The sequence below is a fragment of the Harpia harpyja genome, chromosome Z, assembly GCF_026419915.1.
Source record: "Harpia harpyja isolate bHarHar1 chromosome Z, bHarHar1 primary haplotype, whole genome shotgun sequence".
NCBI classification, from domain to species: Eukaryota; Metazoa; Chordata; class Aves; order Accipitriformes; family Accipitridae; genus Harpia; species Harpia harpyja.
The window spans coordinates 47,416,019-47,432,837 of record NC_068969.1 but is presented as its reverse complement, the minus strand read 5'-3'; the positions used below and the strand labels follow the sequence as shown (position 1 = coordinate 47,432,837).

The window sequence follows — 16,819 nt, the reverse complement described above, 5'->3', positions numbered from 1 at the left end:
ACTGATCTGGATAGGAAAGGGGGGAAGAAGTAGGAACGGTTTTGTACTTTATTGTTATATGATATATAATGAAAAACTTATAGAGTTTTATTTATAAAAATAAAAAGCAAAAGACAGCAGCAGCTGTTTTTCATTTTTAGAAATATCAGGAATGTCATTTATTTTCTTCTGATTTTGTAATGCAATTCTGAGTCACACTACAAAGCATATGTACAGAAACAGCTTTTCCAGTTAGTAATGTGCGAGTAGCTGTCAGTCTTTAACATAAGTGATTACAATAGTTTATATAACATTAAAGACATCTTAACACTTTAAGTTCTCTAAGCAACCAAAATAATGAAAGATTCCAAATCATGTATGTTCTACCTTACGTTCTCTCTCCTTGCGCTTATCTTCTGTGCCAAGTCTATGGTGCTTCTCAAAACAAGACCAAGAGGTAATGAACTACGGCCGCTTTTCCTTCAGTGGTACAATGATCTTGGTTTCTCATACAAAAATAATCTGTTGGAAGTTAATGCTTTTAAAACCACCTCCAGTAACCTTGGTTGAAATTGCTCGATGAGTACCAATACTTAGAGGATTAGCAGATAGACAGATGGCAAGACAGGGAAAACATTTTGCTTTCTCATTTGGTTGAGCATATCCTTCTCCCTGCCCCTTCATGTGGATCCGCTTTATAAACTGATTGCTTTCCCTACGGATACATAAAGCATGCAATTCAAAGATGCTCTCTTTAGTACCCAAATGAATTAAGGGTAACTGAAAACTCTCACTATTAATATCTGTCCTAAATTTGTAGCTTCTCTAATCTCATTTAACATTTTCTGTTCACCATCATCATTCTGGCTGGAGGCTGTAACACAGTACTAGTACCAAACTTTTATGACAGTTGGAACTTCCATTCAAAAGGCTTCTTAGTGTTTCTCTTTTCCTGCAATACATTTGTGCTGTTAGATTTAAATACAGTGCTTCACAACACAGCACTGTCATGCACATACATCCTACCCCCTTATCCCTGTAAAGATGGTACCTTTCATTAATTATCTTGAAGACCTGGTGGAAGGAGGATATCTATTAGATCTGTGATGACGTTATGTGTCAGGTATTCTAGTTTCCCCCCCAGTCATTTTTTCAGTTCAAGGATTAGTATGGAAGCATTCATAATTTACACCCTTTCTCTATAGCTTAGTATTGGAGGTGCTAATCAACTGGCACTGTAGGCAGTTTGATTTACCTTCCATATTTATTGGATCAAGCTGTTCCCTCCTTGGCCTTTAAGAGACATCCTGAAAAGCAGCCACATGCTCCCTGTCGGTCATGTAATTGCGAACCAGATATTAAAGGAATACTTAATGACCTTTAAAATTTTCAGTGCCAGCAGCCTGGCACAATTTTGATTATGATGCAGCTCATCTTTCCTGTTCAGCTTCTCCTTGCCCCACAGGTTCCCCAAACACCTAAATCTCTTTCTATACCATACTCTCATCCATGCACTGAGATTCTGGACCTCTGCCTGCCTCTTGGGCATTGTATGCAAGTCTGAACAATATTTTGGAGAAGGATACCAAGGAGATTCTGGACACCAGTAACTTGGCCTTCCTTTATTAAAAAAAAGGCCATAGCAACCACCACACTTTGAGAACCTCTTCCTACGCTACATTTTTTTCTGCATTTTCTTCAAGGAAAGCATAAAAACGAAATTGCTTCTAATATTTTCCTCTATTGTTCCCAAGACAGCTCATATCCAGTAAGATATTTATACACATCACTTAAATGCTCATTTAAAATAGGAATGAAAGTTGAGAGTTGCTTGTCTTTTGTAAATGCTGTGATATAAATCTTTCTGGGACTGAAAAAATACAGCCATGTGGTTGTGAAGCACCATGCATCACATCACTACCACAGGCACATCTGACCTTAAAAACACTGCTCTTCTGCACCACCTGTTTGTCCATTTATGCTCTTGCAAGTGTGTTTATTGTATCTGAATTACCTAGATGATCCAAGGCAAATATTGCTTACAAAAATGTGAATGGACTCCCTCTGAGCTTTATCGACAACAATATGCCTGCCCACATTCTGGTCTGGCACCCCAAATAAGTTAAATGAGCATATTCAAATCAAAAGCAATCCCATCACTTTTGAGATTGAGCCTTGTCCAAGGACAGGAATACACTTTAATAATCTTGAACTATCAGTTCAGCCAGGCAACAAAAATCAAGTAATACAGCTTCAAAGGAATGCAAATGAGTGGTAGTAAGATCCCTGGATTAGTAATTTAAAATTTGACAGGAGACATCCTTTCTGTGTCAGGCATAAACATAGTATCTCTGCAAAAAACTGCCAAAGTTACTAGCAGTTTATTTCAATAGCAAACTTTAAAAACATTCTTTCTAGAATGGACAAAATCCAAGCTGTAATTAGTCTGAGATCACTGCTGTTGAAAATGATGGTAACTTTGGTCAAGTCTATCTCCTTGCTCTCAAGTGGTGACCCTACTGAGGCACATGTGTGGTGGCAGCCTAGTTTGAATGCAAAGGGGCTAATGGAGAAGAGATCTACAAATTGGCCCAGAGAAAGTAAGGGAAAAAGTGCAGGGGTGGGAAGGAATGGCTAACCAAAGGTGGGAGGGCAATGGACAGAACACAGCATAGACAGGAGCCTGAACTCTCCCATTGGAAGCCTGGGAAGGAGTTGATACTGGCTGGGCTAGCAGACAGATGGACAATCAGGTGGAGAAGCAGGTTGGAGAAGAGTGGAGAAAGATTTATCAAAAATTGACAGACTTAGTTTTACACTGACATAAAACTTCAGTTGCAGCCATGGCAAGAGATTCTAGGCTCTAAAATATAGAGTATATATAAAAGACATGCTAAACAGCTCACAGTTCAAGTGATCAAATTTGGAAGATGAGGAACCTTCAGGGAAAGAAAACAAAAAACAAATCAGACACACAGAGAAAGTATTTACGCCTGAATGTGATATTCATCACTGAATGCAAAATTCTTCACTTCATCAGCAGTCTTAGGAAGACCACAGACATTCCTGTTTAACGTTAACATCTGGTGTTTGACATGGAAAATTCTCAGGAAACAGTGGCTTCATACATGCTGTGTAACTTCCATTCAAACAGAGTCAAAATACTCAGGACAAAAAGAATTCAACTCTGCAACACCGATCCCAGTATCAAGCCAATTATTTTAGCCTGTGTTACAGGAAATTGTGCTATTAAATCAATGCCACACATTTCCAAAAACATAAGAGGTTGACAGATGCAACTATTACATAGAGAAAAGTACATCTGGTATCTGATATGCAAATGAATAGCTTTATTTCCATACTTAAATAAGAAAGGAACATAACATTTTAACATGCAGGAAAATAAATGGAGTATTATTATTTTACTATTTCAAGCATAAACCCGGTCTTGGAGAATGGAAACATCTTTGCATGTACAAGGCAATAAAAAGCAAAAGTAAGTGAAGTTGGTAACACTGTTTCCAATAATTGATACTTAGAAAGGAGCGGGGAGGGAGGGAATGAGATGGAGAAATGGAGTCCAGGTAGGTGATCATTAAGCTATTAAATTATCACATATTCTTCTTATAATTATGTTCTGATTGTCTATACACAATTTCTAATTTAAGAAGAGCGTAACAACCAGAGTTTAGATAAAAAAAGAGAATGAAGTTTTTCACGTGTCCCTCAAAACCACCAGCCTTTCACCCCCACATTGTCAAAATCAAACCACAAAACAAAGTGCAAAGAACTAATGATAAGCATATTATACAAAGCTGATGGACTATCACATCAGTATTACACAAAAGACTGATTCATACAGTAGTCCTCTCCCTATGGTTTATGGATTGCAAACAAAATATTTTCATAAGCAAAGAATGTCAAAAATGCACATAAGTAATTATCTAGTTATGCTTCTATTAAAGGCACTAACAACAGAAACAGAAGTTTTATATCCATAATAACATCTATCCTAATCAGAATGTTTTTGTAGTGAGTAGAATTCTTTAGGGAGGCTCAAGGGGGTGGGCGGGTGGGAGAAGGGAGGAGGTTGTGGAAAAATCTCCCAAAGCCCAAAAGAAAGACAGCAACTATTCTGTGCTTGATCCAAAGCCTTTGAAGTTAATGGAAAGTCTTCAATTAAACTGCAAGAGACTTTGCATCAGGCCCCTTTTATGATTTAGTGGATTTCCTCAGATTAAATCCACAGAGAATATGGAGGTTTTGTTTTTATCTTTTCCTCTAGAAAGTGTATTTTTAAAGTAAATTAAGGCAAAGATCACAAGTATACATTTAGGATTGACAGTTAAAATAGAAACCTTTATATTTTTCAGTTAAAAAATACAGGTATGACTCTTCATCCTCGGATGCAGATGTGTTTAATCAAAAGTTCTACTTGATTCAGAAATTACATCTTCCTTTCTTTCCCTGACACACAGTTAAAAAGTACTAGCAGTATCAAGTTTAAAATTTCCTTAATAAGTAAGTGTATTTGTTAGAATAGGTGTTATGCATTTATTGATTGTGTAACCACGTCTTGTACGTGTGTCTTGTAACCAGAGATTACAATCTAGTGATATACTCTAGGAAACCTGATGCTCCAAGTAATTACTTACTATTAATTAATGCTTCAAAGTTAGCAGCCTTTCATAAATTGCCTTTCACAGATAGTTGGTGTGAAACATGTTTTCAGTGTAAATCTACAAAGAAGAACATAAAACAATACAAACACTGTGACTACCCTTGTCCTTGCTCTTTTTTCGTTAGTGATGGACACTAATGTTGTGGACTAATAAACAGACTAATCTCAGGCCATCAGCTGCACGGTTTATAAAGAAATGGTATTTTGACACATGATTTAAACACTTTTCTAAAAGAAATAAAGGTAATAAATACATAATCAGTCCTGTAACTGTTCCCGTCTGTCCTGGGCAGAAATACCTTTCTACCTCTTTCTCATGTAACTTCTTGCCTAAGGACTTCCTTAATCCTGCATCAGAGATCCAGTGAATTCAAGGAGGAGTTTGGGAAGTGAAACAGGGTCTTCTCACACGTAAAGCAGTAGAACTCTCTAAATCACAGAAAACCTTTTCTTATTACTGTTAGTACTTTAGCTGGTTCCCCAATCCCAAATTCATTTGAGCCACATAGGTAAAGAGCCATAGATACTAAATTCACTCACTCCTGAAATAACCCCCAGAACTTTAACTGTGGCATAACAGCCTTTGGGCATCCATTAAAAATACCTGGACCTGAAGCTAGACAGCACTAATGTCATCTATTCAAAATCATGTTAAGTGCAGCTGTCCTCATCAGGCAGCTTTAACTTTCAATGATCAAAATCATACTCTGCACCAGGCTGCTCAGTCAAATCCTGGCTTGTCTCTCTATGGCCGTGCATGAGCTGCCTGAGATCCTGTTTCTAAAGCCTTTGAATTCCTATTAAATTCCAAACAAGACAAAGCTGGTTCCTGAACATGAAGCAATCCAAAATAAGCTCACCAGGCCTTACATTAGCAAAAAAAAAAGCTTCTAAGAGCTAGTAATGGCTTACATTTCTGGTCTAGAAGAAATTTCTCAACACACTTAGAAATTGTGGCAAGCTTTTCAGTAATTGTGAGACTCAGAGGGATGTGGCATGGCCACAACAAACTTTGAAGATCACAATATACTCAAAATTTGCTATGCAGAATCCTCTTTGCAGACAAGCATCTGCATGATTCAAACACCACAGGACTGGAGTAATAGGTGAAAATACAGGACTTAGTAGGAAAAAGTGGTGCTCTTCTCAAGGACCACAGATTAGAGCTCAGTGCAAAAAAAAGGAAAACTACGCTACTAAGATTATGTGAAGATTGTATCTGGAAGCAAAAAATAGAGGATGTATTTATCTGTGAATATTTGTTGGTATTTCTGCAAGTCAGAAGCATGTGCTCAATTCAAGCTCTGACAATAATGTATACTGGTACGCTAGTCTTCACTCAAAGAAAAATACAATAGTTCTTTGCAGTTTCAGTTGCACGCCCCCCCCCCCCCTAAAAATCTGAAAGTTGCTGAATTTTTAAGCACATAGACTTTATTATTTAGAAAAAATGAGAAGTATTTTGACTTAAGGCAAGATGACAGTCCAGGTTGTTGCTTGTAGTACCGAGTTCCATTATGCTGGAGCAGAATTCTGTCATTCTCAGTGTTTAAAACCCAGGTGTTTTTTTTTCTCATGTCCTATATACCAAAGACTTACTGGAAGAAAAACTAACTGAGATGCTACAATAAGTTAGTCAGTATCTGTTAGCATTAGTGCAAAGGCCACAAAACCAACTGTGGTTATGATGAAGGTGTTCACAGGTGGACCGAAGTCTCCTTTTCTGGAGAAACAGCACAGATAATACATATAATTTCTCTAACACTGGAAAAATATTGATACACATTAACCTACCTATCCTGCCTATCTTAACCTAAGTTACCTTAAACCTAGGTTAGCAATAAGTTGAAGACAACAGTTCAGACCTTTGTCAGTTCCCAAGCCAGCTTCCTGCTTGTAATGAACAGCATTTTTAGGATTAGGTTTCTGATTTTTAACTTCGGTGTGCTGGAGCACAATACTAATGAACCAAACCTCCCATAAGAATTCAGGTACATATGCTGTAAAGAACACTTCAAAATGCAATCACAGCTGGAAATACCAGTTTAAAAGAAACATTAGACAACAGATCTGCCACATGTTTTTTAATTTTATTAATGACTGGCAAATATATTTGTTGCAGACAGTACACAACTGTGTATAGAAAGTGCACAAAAACTTAGTCAAAACCTAGAAAAGACAGGTTCCATTTTTCAGTGGCTGTAACTAAGCACCAATAAGATAAAGGCTAGTTTAAGTTGCATGGCAACATTCATTACAGTTTTTACAATAGAATTTATCACTTGTTGATAGCAATGGTGCCAGGTGCAGTAATATTAAAATAGATTAAAATTATTTCAGCAGAGGTGCACAAAGAACTGTTCACCTACTGCTTCTTGTCTTACAGTATTGTGGAAGCCCTATAGCATTTTTATAAATTAGAAAAGGAAGAAGTCTTGTGTCATGTGGCTGGTGACTCTTGCCAACTCACTCTGCAACTATAATAAATCTGATTTGCCTCCTAGCAATATTGCTAGTAATATCAACACCTAAATCATAAGAACTCAAGTTAGAGTGCCACTTGCTAAACACTTAGCACAATTTTATTGTACTTGACTGAAATCTATGCAAACTCTTTTTAAATAGAAAAGTATGCTTACCTTATTCTGAAAAATATATGGGAGAACATAGAAATGGAACATAAAATCTCAGTGGGCAGAAGGAATTAAACAAATATCTTGACTACATGTCCACTACGCAAAACTAATATTCAGCATTCCATAGTAAATTAAAAGCAGATTGCCTTTTATCAATGAAAACAAACCTATTCTGAAAATGAAAACAGCCACAGGATGTTCTCCTTCAAATATTTCGAAACTCAAGTTAATGAGAAGGTAAACAGTGTGGTCTGCATTTCATGTGACCTACAGAATATTGCTAGGGATAGAAAAATCAATTATTTAAAAAATTTTTTAGTTGTATGTTTAATAACTAACTGTGTGAAAAGAAGAAATAATATATTGGAAAATTAACTTTTGTTAAAGCACGGAAGGGATGTCTTCTTTAGTTGGGGATATACTATGACCAACCAATAGCAACAAATAAAGTTATGATGGCTTAGCCACCACTTGCCAACAGTACTGTAATAATTAATTGTACATGTTCTTCTACTGTAGTGAGGTTAAAAGCCCTCTATGGGTTTAAAGAAGCATCAGCACCCATCCATAAACTTTATTTGAAACATGAGACCCATTCACTACAAGGTGTAAGATTAACAGACTTTTATACCACCGAAAAACAGGACCAGCAGCAGAAAGTAACAGAAAACCCAAAACAATTCCATGAACATGTGCTCTGTTTTCAAGGATGACAGCTAAATGAAAGCCTATTTTAAGTAAATATGGAAAGCATACAGTCAGACATGACTATGAATACATCAAAAATATTGGGACAAAATAAACTAGTAAGATTAATAATATTCCTTCTGTATTCTTGGCAATAAAATTGTCCTCTTCGAAAATAAGATTCCAACTGTAAACTCCTTTAAAAAAATAGCATCAATTATTTCATTTTGGGGCTCATATACTTTATGCAACCAGCATGAGCCTGATGCATTCAAATTCTTGGCAGAAGAATCTCCTACAGGAAGTGACAAAATGTCTTACTTGCATTTAGCATCCCTCTTCAAGCATGAAATCCCTCTCCATGTGTCCTCACACATCCATAATCTTCACTTCTGCACCATTTCTAACATTACAGTAAACAGTTTCTGACTAGCTCACCTTCAGACTGGAAAATCTTGGTCAAATAAATTTAAAAGAAGAATGCTGCTTTTTAGCTGCATGTTAGTATATCTGTGACCTTTTCCTTACTCTCTTCTATCATTAAGAGAAAGAAAAGCAATAAGAAGCTTCCATCCAAACACTGCTCCAGAAATACCAAATTCCCATATTTTCCTATTAACTTGATTTTGCTCACATGAAGCATGGAAATCCTGCTGCACACTATGCTAATATTTGAACTGTATCACACATGACTGTGCTTTGCAACAGCAAGCTAATTACAAACTAATGATGCCTTTATAGGAGGAAATGATCCAATTCTACATTAAAACTTAGCCTGTGGACTATAAACATTTCAGATTTCAGACTCCCTCAGTGGGCCACCCATAGGAATTTAGGATAATGTGGAGGAAAATATACAATTTCATGTACTGATATTTTGTGATTCAGAATTGCTTTCTGGCATCACTTCTGCAGCACATCCCTTAAAACAGTACTTATTTCTGCTCTTCTTCACTCTTCTTTTAGACTGAGAGCCTGTCTGCTCTCAACCTCAACTGCTCGTTTCAACAAGCATCTTCCCACTTGTATGTCTTCATTTCGTCTCTTACAGACATCCCTAGTTAGTTAATATTTAATAATGTACCATCAGTGGGCTTCAGGAGAAATATTGCACTGAAATTAATGAGTCACAGGGGTGTTAAAATTCCACCTTTATTTCAGCCTCATGTTTTGTCATGTTTTGTTCATGTGGAAACTCCTCCCTGAATCTAAAAGTATTTAGAGCCTTTTCCCAACTGTTACTGAAAGCTTAGATTATTTACACTAACTAAACCATCCATATGTACTACATAAACAAAACAAATCTATTCATAAATACTCAAAAACCAGTACTATGCTTCCTGGTATTCTATTCCAGTTACTAGAGAGTAGCCCATCAACCTAGGTGACAAGCCACTTGTACTAAACAACTACACAATTTTTTGTAGGTATGTCCGAGTGGATAAGTTTCCTTAGAAAAGGAAGTAAGGTCTACAATGAAGATGCAATATAACATACAGAACACACTGTGCAAATGGACATACTCCCACCCACATATGCACCTTTTCCTAAGGAGCGCTTTCACACTCATGCCAGCAGGGGAAAGAAAACAAAAAACAACAAGCCTTACCTTTCTGCAGACACTTTCAAAATTAACTTCTGTCCTAAGAGCAAGTCTGGTAACTTCATCTGGCTTTATTTCCTGTGGACAAAAGATATACTTATTCTTCTTATGATCAGACTTTATAAAATCTTTCTAAGGTTTACCTTCCTCATAAACATTCTAACTTTATGGCATTTCTCACTGATCTCAAAGGAAAAAAAATTAGTTTGTTATATAGAGATTTTTTTTGTGTGTATGTAAATACTACGTTTACTGACTTCCAAAACATTACTTACACCTAATCTGACTGTATCTACTACTACTGAGGGCAATAGAGACTTTCAACAGTGAAATATGCAGAAGGGTGATTTTATTTACAGAAATGTTTAAACTGCCTGTATTGTTGTGCTACAAATAAACTTTGGAAGGCTTGAAATGCCCCACTTACCTTAGACTCTGAAGTTACATCAGAACTTATCAACATATGTGAATACAGAAGTTTGAGACAATGAAAATAAAGTTGAGAAGAAAAAAAAGAATTCTCTTTTCTGAAGAGACTGAATACACATGCAGTTTTCATTCCTGGACTTAAGCATTTCCATTGGCAGCTGAAATAGAGGAATGAAAACCCTGGACAAGTGGATTTTGTTACAAGTTGCATATTTTATGAAACATGCCCCCCTGACAGATTTCTTGTTATTTTTAAAATACATACTTTATGTATGTTGTATTACAAAATGCCCTATTAACCTTATCAACTGAATGTGCTGAATATTGGCTTTTGCCTCCTAGGCCACTGCGTCAAATAAATCATGTTACATACCAGTTGTTTGCCAGATGGCCATTTTAAAAGCAGTTTAACTACTGTTATGCAGAGCCCAAATAACTTCCACACATTCATAGTTCTGAAAAATAAAAAATTTGTACAGAGAAACCTAGTTATTCTGATAGCGTTCATCTAGATCTAGCCTATATCACAATGCTGGTGGCTTCAATACCTGAAGAAAATTATCTTTTTGCTGAATTATCTGTTCGCTGAATTTCTAAAAGTCCAGGAAAGTAGATGACTTAAATATAAAATACAGTAATTTTGCAATGCCTGTGGTCAATAAAGAAGAAAACCTAAACTGGAAGTGCCCATGCAAAGTATGACAGTTTGAGAAAATGAAACATGTCCAGGTGCTTAGGCTGCACCTGTAGTTAACATTATGCTCAGACCTGGACAAGAAAGACACTAACTGAAAACGCTTAAAAGCAACTACTGTAACTATTGGCTCAGAATAATTAATGTGTTAGCAAAGACTCAAATGCAAATCAAATTATGGGAAATACAATAATTTACAAATGTCTAGAAAAAAAAATGGTTTTTTGATGTTCAACAGCTAAATTATACTTGTTCCTTTCTCTCTTTTCCCCTACTTAATCATCCTTGATAAGTATTCCAACACTTTCATTTAACATCCTGCTCCATTGCTAAGTTTCCATAGTCTACCCTGTTTCTGTCCTGAATCTGGAGCAGTCTGCACACTTCCTTAGATGTAATTTCAGGAAGAACCAAGTAGCTTAGTTTCTTAAAAAGGGTCATACCTTGTGTTTCAAAACCTTATGTTGTCCTTCCCTCTATATATTAGATACTTTATAGAGAGTTTGCATCTTACCTAGATCTTTAAGGTGTTGTGTAAATTGCATATGTCTTAAGACTATAAGTATGCATATAATAATGGGAATAAAGTAACAGAACAAAATTAAATTAACAACAACAACAAAAAAATCTCTTTTTATGACTGTCAGAAGAGCTTCTTGACAATGAGGTCTAGAAGTCTGCAAAATCATCTCCCAAAGGTATTGGTGGAAGTGCAATCACTTGGAGGACAGAATCCAGACTGGAAAAACACTGGTGGATGTAGGAAACAATCTCTACTGGCAGATGGACAGTTGGATGACCTAATAGAATCTAGAGATGGAAAAGACCTATGATTCAGTTTTCCACGACCTTCCAAAGCGTTTCACAGATGGTGAAAGTAGGACACGGTGGTTAAGCAACATGCTTATTGTCACATAGTTAGTTGGGAGCTATGAATGAAGCTCTGGAACCCAATACTATTCATTAAATCCATCTGTTGCTTTATTAAAAAAAAGATAATGTATATGATCTTCATCCCAAATAAAACTGCCTATTTCCTGTCTCTTTATAATTTAAATGCAGCAACCTGGTTCAGAGAGGAGGCAGGTAAACTTTAGCAATCCCTACACTACAATGTCAAAGGTTTAATTTTTATATGACAATATCGCAGAATTCCCTTAACATTGCAGAATCATGCACAATAATGGAGAAAGAATTACAGTTTGGAATGTGAAGTCATGAATAGACCTTCACTGAAATGTTTAGTATACAGAATGAGGCTAGGAACCTCCTGTTAAGGCTTAAACCCCCCAAATTTATAAAGCATCTCTGTCACTTCTCTTAGATTTAAGGCAAAACAAGCATTTTTGACTTACATATTCTTCAGCAGTGCCCTGGGTTTGTAAAAGCAGCCACATAAGTCAAGCTACTGAAATAAATAGACATTTCTTTTGTGTCTACTAATGGTCAGCAGCAGACAAGAAAATAGAAAATATAGCGATATTTTTCCCAGCAGGGTTTTCTCAGCTTTGAGATGCATGTATCTCAAGTACTCCTTACTCACAAAGAGAACCTTTGTATTGAATATCTATTACAACATCTTTTACCAATTATGTTAAGGGATGTTATAGGTGGCTGCCACCTCCAGCATCTCTGGGACCAGTCCAGGGATTCTTCCTGCTCTGCTGCTGGAGCCCAGTCTGGTGCATCCAGAGCCTTGGAGGTCTCTGTTGCAGGTCCATAGATGTGGCAGTTGCTTTCTCATTGGCAGGTTCAACCAGTAGTGAAGCTCAGCTATGCAGCTAGCTGCCATAGACAAGGCACTGCCTTTGGCAGCACCCACATGTTAACACCCCCAGGACTCACACGAACTTAAGTACAGTCAGCCAAGACTTCTTCCTCCTTTTCATCTGGTCAGGATTCAAGCTCACTATTTAGACTATGCCCCCTCCCACCCCCTCTAGATTCACGAGCACATGCACACTCCTGGATCCCTCAAATATCAGCACAGCATATCCCTCTGTCCATCTAATACTCCTTTGCCTGGGTCCAGAGCCCTTTTATCCATCTCATGGGCCTCCTACTTGCTGGCTGGCAGCAAGTTACTAGCAGGCAGATGCATGCACTCACACTCTTGTCTTACAGATACTCTTGTTATATAGGCACCCCGTGCTCACAGGTCCCTCCTGAACACCACCAGCATAGGTCCTCTACCCACCTGATACTCCTGCCCGGACCCAGCGCTCTCACTCACTGCTAGTCCGGCTTGAAGTTTGCTAGTGAATTACACATGACAAAGAGACACACACATGGGGTCAAACCACATGAAGTCAAGCCACGTGAAAATACAGACACTTCACCTGCCCCCGTCAGCAGCAGACACGTGTGGTCCCAGTCCAGATGCTGCTCCAAAAGCCTCACTTGCTTCACTTGCCCCAGTCTCAGCTGTAGCTGCATCCAGGACACACACTGTCCTGGCCTCCCAGTTGGGACAGGTGCTGCTCCTGCCCCTGTGGCTGCAGCTGAGACCCTCACCTGCTCCTGCTGCTGTTACCACAGGCTCAGGGCACCTACACCCCTGGTCTGACTCCAGTTGCTGGCCCACTGGAGTCCATGACCATCCACTCATGCTGGTCCCCCCAGTAGCTGGCACCTAGTCCTTCCAGCAGTCGCACACACAGGATAAAGAGTGAGATTACACAGAGAGTTAAGAAAAGATTTATAAAAAGTTGACAGTCTGTGGTGATCAGACACAGGGCTTGGTCAGAAAAGGGTACTGACTGGCACTGGTTGGGACTGGCCCCTCTGATAGCCGCTCCCACCTATTAATTGTTTAGTAAGTTTTGCATAGTCCACAGGTCCTCCCGTATCCCCAAATCCTCATGTCCATCTTGTTCATCCTTCTTATCAGTTACAAAGTCCAGGCTGGCCTTCCCCAGAGCAATACCAGTTGTTTCTTAATGGCCCGTTACTTAGTGACTGGAGACTTTTTGTCTTTGTCGCTGTCTCTGTTATCCCTTGTCCACCAGCTCTGTTCCTCGCTGTGTTTTTGTTCACCCCTTCCTCCTTTGCCTGTTATCCCCTTAGCATTGCAAAGGTCCTTTACTGGAGGCTCATAACGAAGAATGCTCTCACCACCTTTCACATGCCCTCACAGATTATAGCTGCTTTCTGAAATCATGTTAATGCCTGGTATCAAAACATCCTGTGCCAGTAAATTTCCAAGATTAATGAGGTGTTATGTTCCAAGTGAAGAGGGAATACAAAAATTAAGAGGGAACCAGATAACTATGCTACTTTATGAAGTATCTAGCCCACAATAATCCCAGATTAGGTAAATACAGACAAAGACCCCCTACCAACCAAGACACACACTCTCCTCTCCTTGAAAGTCATCTCTGACAAACATTTTAAACAACCCCCAAATACCTAAAAAAAAAAAAAGCCTTAAAAATAGGGTGTTGAAGTACTGACTGCCTCTTAAGGGATGTTGAGAAACAACTGTTGGGATCAACAGATCCTTCTGCCCTGCATACTGACCATGTTTTCTCTTGTGGGAAAGAGACTACAATTACAACAAGAGCTACTGACTTTCAGATCCACTGCCAGCACCAATGGCACCAATGCCCTAGCTGGCAAACACTGGCACGCTGATGGATAATGGGTAGTAAGCAATAAGGGAAAAAGATTGTTGTCTTTTAATTACAGACTGCATCCCTATCTCAACTTCTGTCATGAAACCCTTTAAGAAACAGGGACCTGAGCAAGGGAAGATTCTCTGCAGGCTGATGTACATAATACAAAGCACAAGAGTGTAGCTCTCTTTGTCCTGGTGCCTGAGCTGAGCCAAGAACTGGCACATGAGCAACAAAGATAAGACTGGAAGGAGGTGGCGAAGGTGACAGAGCATGATCAGCAACCTGCCCCTCAAGGGCTGGGATTTGCACAATTTTTCGACAATTTTCACAATGTGGAGACTGAAACTCCTCCAGGCATTCACTGCACGAGCAGCTGTTCCATGCTCCAGCAGGTGGTGGGGGGATGTCGGGCGAACCAACCCATCAGCCAGTTGGACCACATCACAGCTGCAGGCAGATGACTAGGCCTTGGCCTGAGATTAAGCTGAATAAACAGGATGCGAAAAACTACTGGACGTGACATAAGAAAACTGCTGGACATGGCAGATAATGCGAGAAACTGACAGAGTGGCTGGATTTTACAGATCATTGAGGGAGAGTTACGTGAAAAACAGACAAGCTTCACGGAAAGGTGGAGTACAGGGCACCTTTTGAGGGGAACATCTTGCAAGGCTTGACAGTACTGAAGTAACCGAACTGGTAATAGTACATGAAACCAAGACTGCCTATGAAGTCACACTGACATACCAAGTTTGGGGAAAAAGTAACTATGGGTGGGCAAAGACTAGCCTGGGCTGGCAAAAGGGAGTGCTGAGGCACAGGAAAAGACATGGCAGCATGCAGTGGGGGTAGCTGTGGGGCAGCTATGCAGCTCTGAAGCGACTCCCGGTACCAGAGGCAGCGAGCTTACCCCACTACTTACAGAAACTTAGAACAGCACAGACTGTTTTTTTCATTTTTTTAAAACGATGAACTTATTCTACAAAACCGTAACTGTCTTACACAGAAAGGCAAGACTATATTGAACATAAGTATGTCAAGCATAAATGGCATCTGAAAATATAATTTTGTGCCAATATTGATTGTGGTTGCTCAGACGACACTATCCAAGTGATACTGAGGAAGATACAGTTTCTAACTTACTGGGTATGGAAAAGTAATTTATTGAACAGCCTTTGGAAGACAGGAAAGACACAAAAAACCCCTGTCGGATGAGGCTTTGAGACACCTCAGAAATGCAAGATTATTCACATAAAATGCATTCCCAGCTATGCTGTCTAAGGCAGTTCTAGATGACTCAGAAAAAAAAAAAAAGTTTGCCAGTAGTGGCTTGTGGAAGAAATTTAGGAACCCTCACACTATTAAAAACTACCCAATTTCAATTTTGTTTTGACTAGTATTTTTGTTTTACCTTTATCATGCAATTCATTCATTTTCCTAATCATTTTTTCACATTTCCTTAGCTGTAAGAGTATTAAGCCTTTCCTTATGAAATCACTCCTTACACACAATCTTTGTAAGATGATTTTTGTCTTAAAATGGAGGAATTTCTATAAAAAAAAAAGTAGTAATATAATCAGGTTGTATAGGAGTAGATAACAGAACACCCATACCAAAAATAAAATGCTTCTGGTGAAATCTTGACTGTAGTTTGTTACCCATTACTGCACTTATATCTCTTAAAACATTATCATAATTTTTACCCTTGGACAGGTGTTTGAGACTACTTTCTTGCAAAGTTTCTTTTATTTTTCCACAGCATTCAGTCTCCTTTTGCTGTTTTCTGTCACTTTTATACATTCCTTAGTGAGGAGAAAGGGATAGGAAAAAAAAAAACCAAAACCAAAACACGTCATTTCAGAACAGGTCTTCAGCTTCTTTCGTCTATAATTTAATCACTGCATAGCTTCCTGTCATAACCAATTTGTTCCTCTAAGTCTGTAAAAGTTCAGTATTTCAATCATTCAGAGCAAGAGTAGTCTTTGACTCTTAGTGTAAATACTATCATTGTGAAAGTACACAAAAATGGGATCATGCACTTACAAGCAGGAGATTTTCAAAGTAGTGAAATAAATCAGCCATGGTTCACCTGAAAGTTTACATGCTTTTCAAAAAGATGCTAAATCCATGGTAAGAGTACAAGTTTGTCTCAGCTGTGAAGGCCTGTTTTCAAGAAATGCAGTACTCTAATTGGTTATACCAAAGTGATTATGAAGAAAAAGTCACACTTGTTTCCCCTGACAGTTTACAAATACAAATCCTTTGTCAGTTAACTGTGAGCCAAATATATATATACACACACGAATTTCTACAGATGTAAGTCTCACTAGCGGACTACCATAACAAACTAAATGGCACTCTGCCTATGTAAAAAAATAAAATAAATCCACCCCCAAGCCATATCCCCCCAAGCCCCTATTTTACCAGATGTGAAACCAAGATGAATAGTATTGCCAGGAGGGGAATTTGGATAAAATTAATAAACAGAACAGT

General features: G+C 38.3%; 1 protein-coding gene across 2 annotated transcripts in view; it reads right to left on the bottom strand.

Moving 5' to 3' along the window:
- SRFBP1 (serum response factor binding protein 1) overlaps positions 1-16,819 on the bottom strand; it is a 75,832-nt gene that overhangs the window by 14,038 nt on the left and 44,975 nt on the right. For both annotated transcript variants that reach the window (XM_052775648.1, XM_052775649.1), the window contains one exon: positions 9,593-9,664. In XM_052775648.1, the coding sequence (XP_052631608.1) occupies positions 9,593-9,664 (72 nt within the window). The remainder of the gene's footprint in view (positions 1-9,592; positions 9,665-16,819) is intronic.